We start from the raw sequence: 19,807 nt of genomic DNA, 5'->3' as shown, positions 1-19,807 counted from the left end.
CAGAACATAAGCCGCTGGTGAGAATCATGACGTGGAATTTCCACCGGCCAAATGAGCCAGTTAAGCAGTTCCAGGTGTCGCGCACTTGAGAGCATACGTGATTTTCCTGCAGGAGATGCTTCTCCAGGTGAAAGATTAGGTGAGGTTGAGGAAGTGGTGGGTGGGGCAGTGTTCCACGTGGGGCTTGACTCAAAGTCGAGGGGGGGTCGCTATACTGTTGAACAAGAAAAAGGGGTTTACAGGGGCTAGTGTGGTGCGGGACATGGGGAGGGTGGAAGTTTGTCAGTGAGTGGGGTGCTAGTGGGGACTTGGGCGCTGTTGGTGAAGGTGTATGCTAATTGGGACAATGCTGGATTCATGAGGCCTATAAAAGAACAATCCCAGATTTGGACTTTCACCAGATTATGGGGGGATAAATTTTAATTGTTTGGAGCCGCGGGTGGATATGTCAAACCGAAGTAAATGGGGAGGATGAGAATGGCGCCAGAGCAGGGAGGGTTTATGGAGAAGATGGGGATAGTGGATCTGTGGAGGTTTGAGCACCCAGGAGAGAGAGAGTACTCCTTCTGCTCACAATTGAATAGGGTATATTCCGGATTGACTTTTTTGTGGTGAGCCAATCGGTGCTGATGAGAGGGTGAAAGGTTGGGAATATGCAGGAATTGTGGTTTCAGACCACACCCCGCACTATCTAGATGTGAGACTTCTTTACGGTCAGGCTCAGATGCCAGGGTAGAGGTTGGATTCAGGGCATTTGGCGGACCAGGATTTCTGTAGGAATGTGGGAGTGGCGATGAAGAATTATGTTGAGCCTAATCAGAATGGGGAGGTATCGGCAGCCACGTTTTGGGAGGCCTTGGAGGTGGTGGTCCGGGGGTGGGGGGGATTATTTTGTTCAAGGCCCATAAGGATAGGATGGGGAGGGAGGAGCATCGGTGACTGTTGAGTGGATATGAGATACTCTGGCCTCACAAAGGAGTTGTTGCAGATCGTTTGACAATGGGAAGGGTGGTGGGTCAGCTGCGGAGGGTGTTGGGGTGTGCAGTACGAGTATGGGGAGAAGGCGAGTCTCGTGCTCGTCCACCAGCTGCAGCGACAGGTAGCAGCGAGGGAAATTCTTCGGGGCGGGGGGTAGGCTGAGCCCGAGGTGGGCGTAGGCTGATGTGGGTCAGTTTTTAGATGGGCTGTAGGTGTGTGCCAGAGGTGGTCTCTGAGGATCAGATGGGGTTTTTGAAGAGAAGACCGCTCTCTAGTACTATCAAGTTGTTAAACGTAATTTCTTTTTTAGATGTTTGTATTGGCGTTTTTCAATTTTACTAAATGATACTTTTAACAAATAGTGTACCTGGTATTTACATGTTGTACAGTTTCTGTACCTTCGTTGGTAGCCTCTCTTCCACCCAGGTTGTCCTTCTGCAGTTTTCAGCTCATCTTTTCTGCAACTTTTGTTTACTGCCCATCTTCCTTTTCCCCGCATGTTTCTCTGTGGCTCCCTTGGGTTCACTCCTCATCTCCTTTTCCCTCCTTCCCCCTTTTTGAACCTATGCATTCTTATTTGCTCTCCTCCTCCCCCTCTTTCCCTAGTCGCCACAAACAGGTCTTGGAACAGGCCAGAAAATGGCCCCCACGCTTTGTGGAAATCCGCGGATCTTGTACTTAATCTTCTCCAGGTGGAGAAATTCCGCCAGGTCTGCCAGCCAGTCTGCAGCTGTGGGTGGTGCTGCTGATCACCAGCCAAGCAGGATTCGCCAACGTGCGATTTAAGGAAGCAAGTGCGTCCTTCCCGATCTGTAGCTCTGGCGGTTCCAATACCCTGGAAATACTCTGGCACGGCTCCACCCTTACCCCCAAAACCTTGGATATCGCCACGAAGAAGGATGTCTAGAAACATGTGGGTGTGTTTGGCCGAGCCTCCCTGGCACTGTTCGCATTTGTCCTCCACCTCCAGGAAGAACCTATGCATTCGGGTTCTAGTTAGGTGTGCTCTGTGCACCACTTTAAACTGCATAAGGCTATGCCTTGCACATGAGGAGGTGGAGTTGGCCCTGCTCAGTGCTTCATTCCAGAGTCCCCAACCCGCTTTTCGGGGTTCAATTGCTGGGGCGATCAGGACCAGGAACAGTGGGCATCCCTGACGTGTGCCTCTGTGCAGCTGGAAGTATTCAGAGCTGGTGGTGTTGACCCGAATGCTCGCCTTGGGGACATTGTACAGGAGTTTCACCCAGGAGGGGAACCCTGCTCTTAGCCCAAACCGCTCAAATACCTCAGAGGTACTTCCACTCGACTCTGTCAAAGGCCTTTTCTGCATCCAGGGTGGTGATCACCTCTGGTGTTCTCTCCCCAGGCGGGGTCATTATTACATTCAGCAGCCGCCTGATATTCGCTGCCTACCCTTGACAAAGCCCATCTAGTCCTCTGCGACTATCTCTGGTATGCAGTTCTCCAGTCGCTTGGCCAGGACCTTTTGAGTATCTTTGCGTCAACGTTGAGCAGCTAAATGGGTCTGTATGATCAGCATTCCATCGGGTCTTTGTCTTTTTTGGGTATCAGCAATATCGTGGTCTGTGTTAGCGTGGGAGGCAGGGTGCCCCTCGCTAGTGAGTCTGCGAACATATCCCTTGGGTGTGGGGCCAAGGCTGGCGCAAATTTTTTATGAAGTCCACTGGGAACCCATCGGATTCCGTCGCCTTCCCTGCCTGCATGGAGCTGATGCTCTCCATTATCTCTCCTGCATACAGGACCTATTGGTACTTCCAGTTTTCCCCCGCCTATTGTCCCCCACGACTGGCATGTCCAGTCCATCGAGGAACCGTTTCACCCCAATGCCCCCGTCGGGGAGGGCTCGGAGGTGTACAGCCCTCAGTAGAAGATCTCGCGCATCCGGTTGACCTCTATTTGGCTTGGTTACCAGTCTGCCTCTGCTATTCTTTACTTGCGCTGTCTCCATCGTGGCTGCCTGCTTTCTCAACTGATGAGCCAGTAGGCGGCCAGCCTTTTCTCCGTGCCGTAGAAGATTCCCCCCCCCCCCCCCCGTCTGGCGGAGTTGGTGTTCTGCTTTCCTGGTGGATAACAGGTTAAAGCCAATTTGCAGCTTTTTCCTCTCTGCCAGCAGCTCTACAGTCTGGCCATCGGAGTACTTTGTCAACCTCCAGGATGGAGTTGATCAGTTGTTGCCTAGCCGCCCTCTCCTTCCTGTCTCTACGTGCCTTTTATAGGCTAAAATTTCTCCCCTAATCATAGCCTTCAGTGCCTCCCACAAAGTGGAAGGTGAGACTTCCCCGTTCTGGTTATTAATAATGGCCTGTTTTTTGGCAGAAAGCCTTGTCGGCCAAAAGGTCCATGTGGGGCGCTGGGCACAACCCGTCTTCAACCTCACATCCATGTCGTGTGGAGCATGGTCAGGGGAATATTTTACCCTTGCTATTCCTGGAAGTACCGATTTCCCCACTGCAAAGAAGTCGATCTGGGTGTCTACTTGTGCGAAAAGAACGAGAATTCTCTCTCACCAGGGCGTAGAAACCGCCATGGGTCCACTGCCCCATCTGCTTAATGAATGCTCCCAGTTCCCTAGCCTTGCCTGTCTTTTTCCCCATTCCGGGGTTTGATCGGTCCATCAGAGGGTCCTGTATGCAATTGAAGTTGCCCCCCATGATCAATTGGTGTGTGTCAATATCAGGAATTTATGCCATGGTCTTCTTTCTAAAGTCTGCGTCATCCCTGGATTATCATCAAATCAAAGAAATTCCAGCATATGAGGAGGTCAATCAACCTATTATTCCTGTGCTAGTCCTCCTGTTTCAACTACTGCCTATTCTAATCCTACTTCCCTGCCCATCCCTTAATTCTTTTTCATATTTACCTAATTTTGAATAATCTGTTTCTTATGACGTTGCATCTACTTCTGGTAACGTATATTTAATGACCCACTTTGTGAAAAAATTTCTTCTAACTTCCCTTCATTCTTGAGAATTCTCCAGTCTGTAGCTCCACCTATCAACTTGCTGCGACAGAAAAAATTGTAATTTAAAATATTTAGCTGGCAATGCATCAATCTTTTTTTTTAAAGAGCCATCCAAAAATTACTTCAACTCCCATTTATAGTTTCATCAATCTTAACTTTTTGTTTTGATCCTACCCATGTCCATGCTTCCTAACAGCACTGCAGGTGTTCCAACAACGCATGGTTTGAAGAAGGCAGCACACTGCCACCTTCTCAAAGGCAGTGAGGTATGGGCAGTAAATGCTGGCTTAGCCAGCAACACCCATGTTTCAGAAATGAATTTTAAAAACCTTTATTTTCTAGGTTCCTCTTTATTTTTTCTCCCAAAAATGTCATGCGAGGAACTGTTGCCCCATCGGGTCAGTTAAACTTCCCAAAACGTCAAAAAATTGTTTTATAAACTTAAAGGAGATTGTTTCTGACTGTGTAGTGACGTTTTAAGTATCTGCAAGCAATCCCATTGAGCAGTGGGAGGGTTTGAGTTCCAACTGTTATGGGCCAGAGTTTAAAACTCCAAAGTGTATTATGGAGTTCACCTGACTTCTAACTTTTTGTTGACTTTGGCTAGGATGAGCATAAAAGCCTTCACTTGAGGTGTGATTCAACAGTCTTCCTAGACACTTTAATTAAAATAAGCTTTATTTTAAGAACTTAGTTAATATTTATATAAACACAGCAAGATTTTTTATCAATTACAAACCTTAAGATACCCCACAGGTACAGTAATCTCTATATAACACTTTAATATATTCCCCCTGAACTGTTCCAATTCAAAAACAAAATCCCACAAACAAAAAACCCCTTTATAAGGGCGTGGCCTAGCACTCAACATTCTCACTTGAATAAGACTGGCTTTTCCTGAGATTCTGACCCCGTCTCACCAGCAGGTTTCAACCCTTCCGGAAAGTAAAGTATATCTAAAGCCACCACCAAGGTGATTTTTACTGGATTAGATCTTTAAAATGAAAACAGAGACATTTCAAAACATTTCTGTTCTCTGTATTAGACCACAGCAGCCAAAACTGAAAGCAAAAGTAAAAACCGCTCATACAGCCACATCCCAGCTCCACCCATACAATGACATAACTGAAGCCATGTGATGAGACAAAAACCTTTCTTAAAGGGACACTCCCATGACACAGCCATGAAGTGATGGTTAAGCATTTCCCTCGAGAGGGTGTAAATCAGAGGTCCAAGCTGCCTTATATATCTTTGTTTTAAGCAATTGTTTTCAGAAGCTGAGACCTAAGAAGCGTGGTAAATAGTGGGCGGAAAAGGGGAAAATGTTTAACCTCAGTCCCGTTACTTTATATCTATGTGCATTTAGATGAGAAGATTAATAATGTAAGCCTCAAATTTTTTTGAATAAACTGGATGAGACTCTTTTATCACAACTGTTCCAGGGTGGAAACAAAGCCTGTAAGTGACTGACTGCTTCAGATCTTCTGGTGGTAACTCTGATGTTTTGGGTTTTGCTAAAAGTTGATAGATGATTAGTACTAATGCTTGCATGCTATTTCTGAATATGCAGTTTGCAGCAAAATAATGGGCGGGATTTACCAACCCACCATCCCACCATGTGTTTTTTGGCGGTGGAGGCAGCCCATCGTTGTCAACATGATTTCCCGTTTACAGCACCCCTTGATGCCGGGAAACCTGTGTGCTGACATGGGACTGGAATTTCCCACCAGCATGAACAATGGTAAATCCCGCCCATATGAGTGGAGCTTTCAACATAAGGGCTGCAAAACTAGTAATAGATCTCCAGCCTTGTTCATCCCACATGATCTTTCTTTGCCTTTGTGTGCTGTATAATGATCTGCTGACCCAATTCTGCCCAGTGTCTCCAGAGAATGAGAATGGAACAGTTGAATTATAGAATGGCAGGTTTGAAGATGCCCTGCAATTTACAATGTGATACGATGCATGTCTGTGGCATGTTTTTGAAGTGATTTTTAAATAGATTGTTTGTTCTATATACACTAGCCTGTTCCCACACTACTCCCAAGTACAAGGTTTTTCTAATTGTATTGCAATTCAAAGGTAGCTACAGTCAGCTTGCTGCTGGAGGATCGGCCAAAACATCTGCAGCCTATTTTGGTTACATGGAGCATGGTTACATCTGTGGAAGCTCAGTCCTTCTGCATGTTCAAGGCAGAAATCGATAGATTTCTGGGGACTAATGACATCAAGGGATATGGGGATCATGTGGGAAAGTCATGATGTGGAGATGCCGGCGTTGGACTGGGGTGAGCACAGTAAGAAGTCTTACAACACCTAGCTTTCGGAGCACTGCTCCTTCCTCAGGTGAATGGAAGGACAGCTAGTGTTTGAAACAAACATGTTGGACTTTAACCTGGTGTTGTAAGACTTCTTAATGTGGGAAAGTGGCATTGAGTTAGAGGATCAGCCATAATGCAGTTGAATGGTGGATCAGGCTCGATGGGCTGAACAGCCTGCTTCTCCTGTCCTATAGCAAATTCTGCAAAAAATATTCCCTTTGGGATTTCTCAATACACCTTCAACATTTCTGCCTTGGAAAATCTCTGTCCAAGTTATATTTGCATACATGAGAGTTAAGTCCAAATGCTAAAAAGCTAAATTTACTGCTGTTTGCTATCTATAAGCATAGCACACTTGGTCGAGAGGTGCAACGCCCCGAGCACACCTCTTGGTGCCGTGTTAGCAGCAGTGGGAAAAAACGGCAATTCCACCATTCTTCACTCTGACTTTACATTTATTTTTCTTAAATCAGCTTCCCTTTTTATCTATATTAAAATTGTTGCAACAATATGTGGTTTAAAAATATATGTTTTACATCGCATCTTGGTGCAGCTGTAGATTTTATTTCCTCCAAACTGTTCTATTAGTCTTTAAATTTTTTCTGTGATCTTTCAGATAATCAGAGATGTTTAAATTCAGAATTGTTAAAGCAGCTGATTGTGGAGTTCCTGTTGGTCGTAGTAGTTAGGTATGGTGTCATTGAACTAAATATATCAGAGCAGTTGAGTTAGCTGATTCTGAACATGGGCACAATAATGTTCATGAATTCTCATTCTGTAAACAAATTGAACTATTTCAGCAGATCTAGTCTTATCAAACATATTGGCTTTCTGCTTTGTTTTTCACAGATCATAGTTAAAAAATGGTTCATTCCTTGCCCACTGTTTAATGGAACCATTAATTATGTTCAGGTAAGGCACCTTTAATACTGCTCTGATGGTTAAAGTAAGTTGCTGAAAGGCTCGAGTGACAACACCATTTCTGTTAATATGCCAAGCAGACATCTCACTTAAGAAATTATTGCAGATAAATTAATAATCTGGCATGCACTGCCTGAAGGGGAACTGGAAACGGATTCAATTGTAACTTGAAAAAGAAGTTAGATATAAACGTTTTTGCAGGACTATGGAGAAAAATCAGGGGATAGGATGAAGTGGACAGTTCTTTCAAAGAACTGGTGTAGACCAGTATTAGATTGACCTCTTTCGGTGTTATATGATTTGATTAACACAGTGCAATCCCTGGCTGTCTAACTGGGATGCACATGAGCCCTATTTGTGGCTAAAGCATCACATAACAGTATCACAGTTACGTCAGGCCTAATTTTTTGAATGTATGTATAATTTTTACCACATTAACATCTAATGGAGTAAAGCAATGTTGCTTCTCTGAGCAACAAAACAGAAGCTCAAGTATTCGCGAATTAATGGAGAGTAGCATAACTCCAGTCAACCAATCTTTGCTTTTTGAAGCCTCTGAAATGATTAAGCAGGGGGTTTTAAACTGTTGACTCATGATCCCCCGAGTCTGCAAGAGGATTTCGGGGGGCCTGAGAGTTGGCTTGTCTCATTGGTAACCTCCCATGCCTTGTTTTTTCCCTGCTCTGGTGTTATTGAAATGAGTGTTCTTGTCGTATTAAAATACTAATTTTATAATCGGGGTTCAGACTTTTTTATAATATCAGATGGGAGCCTCTGGAGCAAAAAGGTTGGGAAGCTCCACCCTCATAAAGGATTGAACAGAATGTGGGTTTTTTTGCTGTTCTTTGTTCATCAAAATGCATGTAAATACTGGGGAATGATGCCTTCCATTTCCGACACCTAGCATTAGCATTGTCTCTTGTCAGCTATAGTATATTTACGTTTCAAGTTAACCGCCTTCCAATCTGCCCCGTTAAAATATTTGTGCCTCAATCAATGTAACATTTTTTTACATTTCCAATATTAGGTTATCCAATTACTCCCTGAGAGATAGCAAATTGGGAATAATTTTGTGTTGTGCGCTCATTCAGTAGGGACTGAATTGGGACATCCAAATTAATTTCACATAGGACCCAAAATCTGGATTAGATACAACCCCATGTTCCAAAAATTTGGCTTGTTTTTGCATAAAGCAATTTTATAGCTGGATGGAGTCTACAGAAGGAATGTTAATGTCATAAACGGTGTCTACTTCTTCTAGATTTGAAGGCGTGTGTTCGTTTGCAATTCAATTTGACAGAACTCTTGCATTGCAATATGTTAATTAATTTATACTGTCTGGAATATCCAGGATTGTAAAATTGCTCCATTCGTTTTGGATTCTGTTCCTAGCCAAGGAGGGGAAACAATCAGCCACTCCTGATCTGCTTTCTCAGATGGAAAATGTGTGGATATTGGGATCAGACTTCGCAGTACCATGATTATTCCATTCATTGTATGGGCTTATAAATCAGGATTACCAGTTAGACTATTTTATTGAATAGTTATTGAAGGGGCTGGTTTAGCACAGTGGGCTAAATAGCTGGCTTGTAATGCAGAACAAGGCAGCAGCACGGGTTCAATTCCCGTACCAGCCTCCCAGAACAGGTGCTGGAATGTGCGACAAGGGGCTTTTCACAGTAACTTCATTGAAGCCTACTTGTGATGATTTATTATTATTATTATCGGCACCCACTGTAACATTTCCTCCGACATGAGTTGCAGGCGAGATGGTGAGAAACAGGAGGTTATCTATTTATTTTACGTTGATGATTTCAAATAGAAGAGAAGTCTAATCGTTGACATTCACATACATGATGTTCAATGAAGACTTGCATACCAAGTTGAAAGGTTAAATGAACAACAGATGATGTAGGGATCATGATAGAATGTAAAGTTTTATATATTTTTCTTTCTCGTTTAGAACTTCAGTTCCGATGAATGTAAACCAAAGCTTCTACACATTTCAACCAAGGTTTGTACTCTGTGTTTATAGCAGTGTATACAGGCGTAGCAACTGTTCGCTAGAAGATCACCAGTACAATTAGTCGTCCAGAAAAGTTGCATTAATAAATGTCTGGCTATTGTTTGAGCAGCTATATCCAAATTACCTATATAGCACACACCTGGAAAAAATGATTTAACTCAAAATAAAATGGACTGTAATTACAAATAAAGCAGGTGATCCATCAAAAACGCAGCTTGAATGATGTATACATGCTGAATGATGGTGACAGTCTGAATGGCGTGTTCCAAGAATGTTTGAATGTTATTCTGACTGGACTTGATATAGAGTTGTTCAAGCTTTTTTAAAAAAAATATTCTTTCATGGGATCTCTGGCACGGTTAGCGTTTGTTGCCTATCCCCAATTGCCCTTGAAATGAGCAGCTGGGAAGGCCATTTGCAAAGGGCAGTTAAGAGTCAACAGCATTGGTGTGGATCTGGAGCTGTATGTAGGACAGGACAGGTAAGGATATCCTATTTCCTTTCCTAAAGGACTTTGTGAACCAGATGGGTTTGAACAACCATTAATTGTGATCTCCTGGTCACCATTATTCCAGATTTTCGTTAATTGGATTTAAATTCCGCTCAGTGCTGTGGAGGTATAAACACTGCCTATTGACGTTACCACTATGCCAGTTCTCCCTATTGTCTAACTGTTAACTTTTTTTTAACACTTGCAGTGGAATTGGCTTATCTTGTCCCTTAAGTTAAATATATGACACACTTCCAGTTGTGATTTTTCCACTTTATTCACAGCAATACCTTGAATGCAATATCTACTTTGATTTTCGATCCTTGCACTGTTGTTACTATGACAAAAAATTTACATGGGGTTAATTTTTTAAAAAGCTGCAATATTTAATTACTGATTTAAAATAAATTAAATCTGGCTTGCAAGTCACGAGAGATGTACAATACACATTTGAAACCCACTTAATGTTCTTTTAAATAAAATAACCTATTATATCAAGGGTTTGGACAATTCGAATCTAAACTTGGAGGCAAATGTGAATGAACCTGTTAATGAAGCACTGACGACAATATTAATTTGACATCATGACCCTTTGGCATGTTACAATACGAAATGCCCATAAAGTAGACTTTCTGAAATGAATGATAATTCACGCAGTAGCCCCTCTAACCAAATTGCATCCTGCATCGAACTCATGTCAGCACTTTATGCATCAGCATAGATGGAACATTGTTGGGATACAAATTACCATGAGTTTCACAAGGCATTTGACTAGGGATGACCCATTTTGGACAAAGACCAATTTTAATTGGAGTGGTTCTGATTGCAATACCTAGACTAAAACTATTTTGATATGACCCAGCATCTCTCCAATCTAGTGAAGGTTGTTAACTGAATTATTCAGTGATTTTCCTCAACACAAGTGTGGTCATGTATTGTTTGTCATGTATTTTTACTTGCAATGGGAATTTTTATTGGAGTAGTGCCCTGAAATATATAAAAAAACATGCTACGGCTCTTCTTAGACTCATAATCTGACAAAAAATTCAAGGCCTGAGCCAATAAAAGGAGGATGAATAAAAGCTTGGCCAAAGAGGTGGGTTTTACAAAGTGTTTTGGTTTTGAGAAGAGAGAGAGAAACATCTTGGGGATTACTTGTGAAGGAATAGTCACTAATGCTATTTTCAATGGCATTTTGGGTTGCTCAAGAAATGTGTAGGAATGCAGAGTTCTTCGAGGATTATATGGCTGAAGAAAACTGCAAAGATCAAGACGATTGAGAGATTTGAACAGCAGGATCAGAATATTAAACGTGAGGTTTTGATGGGACTGAAAGCCAATGTAAGCAAGTGGAAGAGTTAGAGATGACTGTGCAAAATAGAACACACAGATAGCAAAGCTTTGGATAAAGTGAAGTTTTTGAAGGTTAGATGTTGGGATGTCAGTCAGGATAGCATTGCAATAGTCGAGGCTATACTTGTCCAAAGGCATGGATGAAGGCATCAGCAGTAGATGGGTTGAGACACGGCAATGTTTGCTGATGCTGCAAAGTGTGGAGCTCTTGGTGGTGGCGTGGAAATGGGGATGGGAACTCAGCTTGGAGTTTGATTAAATCTGATACAGTGGATAGGTAAGCAGGTTGAATCTTTAGTAAAGTAGTACAGAGTTTTTGCCAAGTACCAAAGATGACAGTTTTGGCTTTCCCATTGTTTAACTGGAGGAAATTGCAGCTCATTCAAGTGTGGATTTCTAACCAAACCTAGACATGAGAGAGAGCTGAGATACATTGTAGAGATTCATAGCTGGGTATTTACTCCCCAAAACACTCTGCCTCGCTGTCTTCCCACATTTGAGGTTCATTTAAAATCTGCTTCTTTGGCCAGGCTTTTGGGGGTTACCTGTCCAAATATCTCCTTACTTGAGTTTGTAAATTTTGGTAGCTCTTCTATGAAGAACCTGATGATTTTATGATTCAAATTGTTAAAGGTAATGGCAATTATTTTGAAGAGGATGGGGACAGTTACTGAGGAATGGGAAACGGTCAAAATGTCAGCTACCATGGGGGATCAAGAAAGATTGTTCGGTCTGCAATTTAATGGGAAAAGGGGTGAAGAGTGCAAGAGGCACGTGTCTCAAACAGCTGATTTTATTCAACCATAGAGAAACAGAAGACCATTTTATCCAGCATTATATTCTAACATTACAATCTTTTATCATCTTGTAGAGTGCTTATGCAATTCCAACTATGGCATTTTCATTTCTGTGCCACACATCCGTGCTGCCCATTTACTGTGAGCTCCGAAGGTAAGTGGAGGAAATAGCCTGCTAAGTCATGTATATGGTGCAACAGGTCTCCACATGATGGCCAAGAGTTCCAATTGACCATTTTTCAACACTGAAAGTAGCCTGTCATTCAGGTCTCCTCTGGCAATTCTGAGGACACCATTTTTCAACGCTGAAAGTAGCCTGTCAATCAGGTCTCCTGTGGCAATTGGTATCAATCCAGTCTATGTAATAATAATCTTTATTATTGTCACAAGTAGGCTTATAGTAACATTGCAATGAAGTTACTGTGAAAATCCCCTAGTCTCCATACTCCGGCGCCTGTTCGAGTACACTGAGGGAAAAAATTTAGAATGTCCAATTTACCTAACAGCACATCTTTCGGGACCTATGGGAGGAAACCGGAGCACCCAGAGGAAACCCATGCAGACACTGGGAGAACGTGCAGACTCCACATAGCCAGTGGCCCAAGCTGGGAATCGAACCTGGGACCCTGGAGCTGTGAAGCAACAGTGCTACCCACTGTTTGTGCCGCCCATACCTCCAATAACATAATTTATTTATCCTTACTAGTTAGTTTGTGAAATTTAATCATGTAGCCTGTCCCAGAAGTACTGGAGGTGAAGCTGGATTGTTCTCATTCCTGCATTCCAGCCATTGATTTGTATATGAAAAAAGTAATGTTAGCTTGTATATATAAATTTAATGTTCAAATTTTAGCATACTATATTTTTGTTTAAGGGTTTGTGATTCCCGCTTCGACTTTTGTGACTGGTCTGCTTATCTTGTAATGAAGCATGTGCAACACTAACTTATTTGGATTTCTTTTAACCAGGCCTTCAAAGAGCAGAATGCAAAAAGCAGTTAACATAGGAATAACTCTAAGTTTTTCAGTCTACATGCTGTCCGCCTTGTTTGGCTACCTGACATTTTATGGTTTGTGTTGAGTATTAATTAGAACATTTGAAAAATTCCTTCTGTAGCTGTCTCTTTCTCTCCTCCCCACCCACCCGAAAAAATTTTTTTTTCAGGTTTTCTTGTTGATTTTTGCTTTATTTTTCAGGCAAAGTGGATTCTCAGTTGCTGCACACTTACAGTCAGTATCTGCCACGAGACACTGTCATCATGTCTGTTAGAATATGCATTCTCTTCTCTGTACTTCTGACAGTGCCTCTCATCCACTTCCCAGTGAGTTTTCACAAATATGTGATTATTTTTTGAACTTTATTCTTCTTCGTTTAACAGTCTAATCCATCGGGCAAACATGATGCTAAAGCTAACAGTTGCAATGCTTCTCCCGTAGTCTTTACAATTAGCATTGCCATTTAAATCATTACGCTCTACCCTAAAATCATTGGAATAATAGGGACCATTACCCCTCCCCCAGCTTGAATCATTTGATCATTATCATTGGACAAGCTAAGTACGCTGCCCTAACTTATTCCAGGTGTGTCCAATCATTGTTTCATATTCTTATTCTCTCACTCCATCCTGGGCCAGACCCTTCAAGCCTTGTGGCTTGTAAAGATTAAATCTTTAGACAAAATTTTAAGTTAATGCTGTTTGGGGTGTTTATTTTTGCCCTGAAAGTGCTGATGTTTTGTGCTGTGGTAAAGAGGGTGATTTGAGACATTTTAATTAGCTTGGACACTGCAGTTGGCCCCTGAGGGAGACACCTATTCAAGATACTGCTGGTTAGAGTAAATGAGGAAAACTACCCTGGTGCTGGACTTCAATAACAGTTTCAATCTACATAGAGAGAGCTACAAAAAAATCTCTAATGGAAAAAGTTTAGAGAAAATAATTGACAGGTTTTATATCTTAAACAAGTACTCGGTGGGAGGTCAAGCAGATAAGTATTTTTTTAATAGGTTTCTAATCAAGAACATCAGAAAAAAATTTAACTGGTGATTAATAACATGCAAAATATTTTAATAAATGTATTTAATATTTCCACCACTTCAATACGTTCTTTGTATTGAAGCAAAATTCAAATTATTGTCATGTGCAGGCTGCAACAGAACCAAGACAAAGACCAGAAATAAAAATTAAGATAGCTGATTATCCATTAGCAATGTCACATGATCTACTAGTGTGATCTTTGTGCTTTTGATGAAAAATAGATGCTGCAACAGTAGTGTTTAAGGTTTGGTTTAATAAATTTTGCACTTGGCATGATCTTGCAACTTAAAATGTTAGCAAATTAAAAGAAAATATTTTCGGATATGGATTTATGATTTTAACTGTTCTATTGGATTTTGTATATAAAGATTTCTTATGTTAGATTAGCACTTAAAAGCTCCTTCATTAAGTGGGAGACTATGTAAAACTTTATTTTATATATTTCCATGTAATATTGGACTGGAGCAAGTAAAATCCTAAAGAGCATCTGTTTATCATGACGTTTTATTTTTTTTGCAGGCAAGGAAAGCTTTTATGTTGCTGTTTATTTCAAATCGCCCCATCACATGGTTACACCATATTGCTGTTACACTTGCAATTCAAACAGTGATTGTGTTACTGGCAATGTATGTGCCAAGTATTCAAAATATCTTTGGTGTAGTTGGTAAGTTGACTTAGTTTTTAATCAAACATGAAGCAAATTACCATTGCTCTGCTCTGGAAAAGATGCAAATGCAACTTGGTTGTTTTTATTTGCCTTCTGAATCATGTGCTCTTTATGAAATGTAACACAGCAAAACATGTAGGGCAGTGAAAGGCTTTGTTCGGGCACCTGTGATTTTCAAGTGTGTGAATGACGAATGCCAGGGACTGTGTGGTGCATGTAAGAATCTTTCAAAAGAAGGTACTGGTCTGGCCTATGCTCTCAGCTCACCCCAATTGCAAGCAACTGCTGAAGGATTTGCCATCAAGTTAACAACCGTGAAGTCTAAAGACTGCAATTTCCTGGTTACATGATCACTGAAGTTTCTATTTATGTCCCAATGTTGAGCATTGACCATCTGAATCATTGATTTTAAAGGAAAGCTGCTGTGTGGTAGTTTGAATATGAGGAATCATAGAACCATGAAGATTTTACAGCATAGAAGCCAGCCATTGGGCCTTTCATGTCTTTGCCAGCTGGAAAAAATAGACTATACAACTCTATCTTACTTTCCAGTTCCAAGTCCATAACCATGGGTTGCAGCACTTGAGTACATATCCAGGTATTCTTTAACTGAGCATTTATGTCTCCTTTCAGGCAATGAGTGCAAGATCCCCACCACTATGAGAAAAAAATCTTCTCAAACCCTAATCTTTCTGTTAATCGTTTGGGGCTGCTGATTACTGACCTTTCATGGGTCCTTCCTATTCATTGTATACCTCAATTAAATCTCCCTTCAGCCTTGTGATCCCAAGAAAACAATCCCAGCCTATCCAATCATTCCTCACAGCTACAGTTCTCCATCAATCGCAACAAGTTCAAGCTTTTTTACATGACTTCAGTATTGAATAAAAAGCTCAGAATGCTTTTGGTCTGATGTCTTTTGGACCTTGGATCAGTTGCAACATCCAAGAGGCAGCTAAGTAAACTTGGGTGGGAAAGGAATAGAAAGGTACGGGTGAGATGAAATGCAGTGGGCAAAGACGAGTATCAAACATAAACACAGGCATGGACCAATTAACCAAAACGTCTGCTTCTGTGCTGTATAATTTACATAATTCAGATGTACATCTAGTTCAAAGATACTTTCATGATAGCATTTCTTATTTTGCTTTAGCTACAGTCCACAATGTGTGAACTGTCATTTGTATCATTTAATGTCTAAAATCATCTCCATTTCTTCAGGTTCCACTACCTCAACTGCTTTACTGTTTATCTACCCTGGACTCCTTTACTTGAAAATCAGCAGAGAGCCTTTAAAATCCTTGAAGAAACTTCAGGTGAGTTTTGCAGTAACCAGTTTTTGGTGTAAGACTGCGGCTAGCTTTTAGTAGCCCCTGCTTTCTTTAATCATAACGTGATAATATTCCAGCCTACCAGCCAATGCAAAACTGACAGAATGGAAATGAATCTCAAATTATCTTCTACATATCTGTTAAGAGAGTTTGAGGGCCTTGCTGCAATTTATTTCATTAGTTTATTTTTTCATTTTTGAACTTGTACCAGAGGAATTTAATAATTTTGTAAACCATTCTTTCACCATTGTTAGAAAGCCATAAGGATCGATATCCCCTAATTTGTCACTTCATTCACACCATTTTCCATTTTTTAAACCAGTTTTTCTCTGTCACAGGCACTTGGTTCCTTTCGAGCTAAATGGACATGGTCAGAATCATCCATATTATCCCACTTTGTTGGCTTCTATATTTGTCTGCATAACAATGGTATATTGCTTTAAGTACCAAAAATGGGCCTCAACAGATTGAAACTAGCATAGCCATATGCAAAGCCTTCAAGACACATGCCCTTTTAATAATATATTGCTGCATCCTTCTTCCCATTGTTTCCAATGCTTTTAACAGAATAACTGGCCTCACACGAGTGAAGTGACATTAAACAGTACCATCACACTCCTGCCTGCAGAGCATAGGAAAATAGTGATGTACCAACTGGTAGCAGAGGGCTTTATTTTTTTTTCTGAAACTCAGAGTGACATTGCACAGATGTGAACAGTGCTGGTCCAAGTGCATAGTATCTCACATTTCAAAGGCATTTGTATGCATACAAATTTGATTACGAGTGTAACCCTTATGGCTTGGGATAGGATGTGTGTACCACATGACTTCAGCATATCCCCCTTCAGCACTTATTTAACTGGGGTCATTAATCCATATAAAATCATGGGTCAACACTTCTAAAATCACAGAGTCATTTCAGACTAACTCTGTACACCTCTAGTATTCCATTGTGTAATCTCAAGGTGGGTGATTTCAAAGCAACAACTGATAGGGATATGTCATAGAAAAACTTTTTTTATATTGTCTTACTATTGTCTTATAAAAACTATTCTTCTGTTTTACAAGGCTCTAGGGTTGATTATTCTGGGCTCCCTGGTTGGTGCTATTAGTTTGCCTGTTATCTGTATAACCTGGCTGCAAAGTGAAAATGTAGCCTAATCAACAGACGTTGCACATAATGAAACCACAAACACTCAGGAAATAGTGATGTCATCTTTGCAACCTTGCACTTTTTCGTGATTCACTGGAAATATGGCGACAGGTGGCATTGCCTTGCAACGGGCAGACAAGAGCAGAAACTGGACCAGATCTTTTGAATCTCGATGGAGGAGCGAGTAAAACTGATGACCGTGCTTCTAGAAATATTTGTGCAGGATCAAAATCAAAGACTGTATGCTTTTGTCTGCTTTTGTTCAGCAACTCCATGTTCTCGCTTGGGGATAACTGGGGGACTAACGCCCAGAGAAACCAACTAATTTGACGTATTACCGTGGAGAAATGTCCACCAGAAGAGAAATTGTTAACATTGTCAACTAGAGCGGCATGTGGCGCAGTGGTTAGCACTGGGACTGAGGTCCCAGGTTCGAATCCCGGCCCTGGGTCACTGTCCGTGTGGAGTTTGCACATTCTCCCCATGTCTGCGTGGGTTTCACCCCCACAACCCAAAGATGTGCTGGTTAGGTGGATTGGCCATGCTAAATTGCCCCTTAATTGGAAAAGAAAAATAATTGGCTACTCTAGATTTTTTTTTTTAATTGTCCACTCAAAAAGAAAAGTCAAAACGCTTTGGAACATTCCTATGGCCAGACAATATTTTTTAATTCTGATTTAATTGCAGTAGAAATATTAAGTGATTTATGATGCTGTTAAGTTTATTTCCAGATATTTTCAAATAATTGTCCAAAATGGTCAGTTAAAGAAATCTGTTTAAAACCAGTCGATTATTTAGTTATTAAATAATGTGGGCGTGAGATTTCTTTTTTTAACTTGTATGTTCATTGGTAGCAATCAAACAAAATTATTGCACTTTGATAAGAAGCGACATAATCTATTACAGGTATATATTGGGTATATTCTGAACTTTGTGCTGTGTATCCCGTTACTTGATCTGTACTTGTTAGAATCATGACAAAGATTTAATGTTTTAGGCTTGGAACAGTAAATGTAGGTTAAAGGGATTTTTATGTTGTCTGCACTAAATTTGTGTCAAATTTGAAATACTGAAGAATTTGAATACTGGGGGAATACAGTAGGACTGGTAATTACTAATCCAGCAAAATCACACATCTATCCTGTTAAAAAGTGCTGTGTTTCTTTGGAATAAATCCTTACCTAATTAACACAGTCTAATGCTTTTTAAAAACTGATGAGAATAATATGATTAGCACTTAAATATTATCCTGTGAGGTTGTAAGTAAATGTGTTTTTCTCAAGTGCCTATGTTTAAATGTTTTTGAAGTTATTCTGGTTTGACAGTTAACACTGGGAGATTTTGAATGATCAAAGGCGTACAATAGCTGTCACTTGCAACAGATTAATGTTGTTTATACAGTCTACCAAATTAGGTCCTGCAAGTAAAACATGGCTGACTGCTGACGTGCATTAACATTTGGCTACTTTTATTCACTTTTTAGGTGATATTTTACAAATTCTGTTATTCTGTGCTTTAAAGACATCGGCTTTGTTTTGTACAAATAATATAACAGTGTGGGTCATGCATCAACATGTTTTCCAATTTTATAAAAGTTAAAGGAAGCAAAACAATGAAGCCACTCAGTCAGTCTGACTTTTTCAATGCCCCTAGGTTTAAAATTAAGCAAAATCCAATTTGCCTTTGATTCTGATAAACTCCAATCTTTAGAGTGACAGTCCATTCTTTTTTTAATGATCTCCACCAGGTGCTAATGCCAGTTACACATTCAAACTATTGTACCCTATTATGATGCTTTGTCTGAATTGTGTTCACTTTAGGCGATAGTTTTAAGATACTTTTTACACCCCAGTTGTTCCATTTGTATACTAACAGGAAAATGGTTTACATTTTGTGAAAGGTGCTTATTTTATTGTGCCATCTTGCCCCAGTAATGATTTTGTAACCTGTACCACTGAACAATTCGCATGTAATGCCTGTTTGGTCTTTGTGTGTGTGTGTGTGGTTTGGTGCACTTTTCATGTTTCGATATCGGAATATTATCATTGTCAAAAGTTCTTTTAAAGCTGCAATTTACCTTTTTATAGAAAGAATTGAATTATAATTGACATCTCCAAATGTGTTGGAAAATATGCTAATTCCTCAGTGGAAATGATTTCAATACTGATGCATTATTGTAAAATTAAATTTGTTTGCAAGACTAATCTCAATTCCGTTTTTGTGTTGGAAATGTATTTGGATCTGAAATGGAATGAAGAGTAACGCTGCTTACATCTCCTTTTTGAAGGCAATGACGTTTGCTGGGTGCCAGCTACCTTTCAATTGAGCCTGGAATTGTGAATCTTGATGTTTTTTTTCTTGAGAACCAACGCAGCTGTTTCCAAACCTGTCCTACTGACCACTCGGAAGCAAATATTGAAGATCTGGGGACCCTAGCCAAGATTCTTTTTACCCTCTCTGTTGAGAGATGTTGGGATCAATTGTAGCCCCTGCCCTAAAATTAACCATGCTTCAACCAGAGTTATACCTAACCTTGATGCCTCTAGGCAGCATTTTAGCATACACCTGAAAGAACTCCCATTTTTTTTTGAACAATATTTTTTAAATCATTTATATTGATCATAATTAATTGTTCCAATATTGACATCGTGGCTGCACTGCCAAAAATGCCACAATTATCTTTTTATAGTAGAATTGAGGAAACTGTTTTAAGTTTGTGCATGTGTTGATATTGCATTAATTCAAACTGTAT

The 19,807-nt window shown here is 40.6% G+C and overlaps 1 protein-coding gene across 1 annotated transcript in view; it reads left to right on the top strand.

The window, feature by feature from the left end:
• Positions 1–19,265, top strand: part of slc38a6 (solute carrier family 38 member 6) — a 69,692-nt gene extending 50,427 nt beyond the window's left edge. Inside the window, exons 9-16 of the mRNA XM_038775598.1 lie at positions 7,132–7,194; positions 9,167–9,217; positions 11,944–12,023; positions 12,838–12,938; positions 13,066–13,190; positions 14,424–14,568; positions 15,793–15,887; positions 16,971–19,265. Coding sequence (XP_038631526.1) covers positions 7,132–7,194; positions 9,167–9,217; positions 11,944–12,023; positions 12,838–12,938; positions 13,066–13,190; positions 14,424–14,568; positions 15,793–15,887; positions 16,971–17,063 — 753 coding nt within the window. The 3' untranslated portion in view covers positions 17,064–19,265. The remainder of the gene's footprint in view (positions 1–7,131; positions 7,195–9,166; positions 9,218–11,943; positions 12,024–12,837; positions 12,939–13,065; positions 13,191–14,423; positions 14,569–15,792; positions 15,888–16,970) is intronic.
• The last annotated feature ends 542 nt before the right edge of the window (positions 19,266–19,807 follow it).

The sequence above is a fragment of the Scyliorhinus canicula genome, chromosome 2 (genome assembly GCF_902713615.1).
Source record: "Scyliorhinus canicula chromosome 2, sScyCan1.1, whole genome shotgun sequence".
NCBI classification, from domain to species: Eukaryota; Metazoa; Chordata; class Chondrichthyes; order Carcharhiniformes; family Scyliorhinidae; genus Scyliorhinus; species Scyliorhinus canicula.
This window is presented reverse-complemented; position numbering and strand designations above follow the sequence as displayed.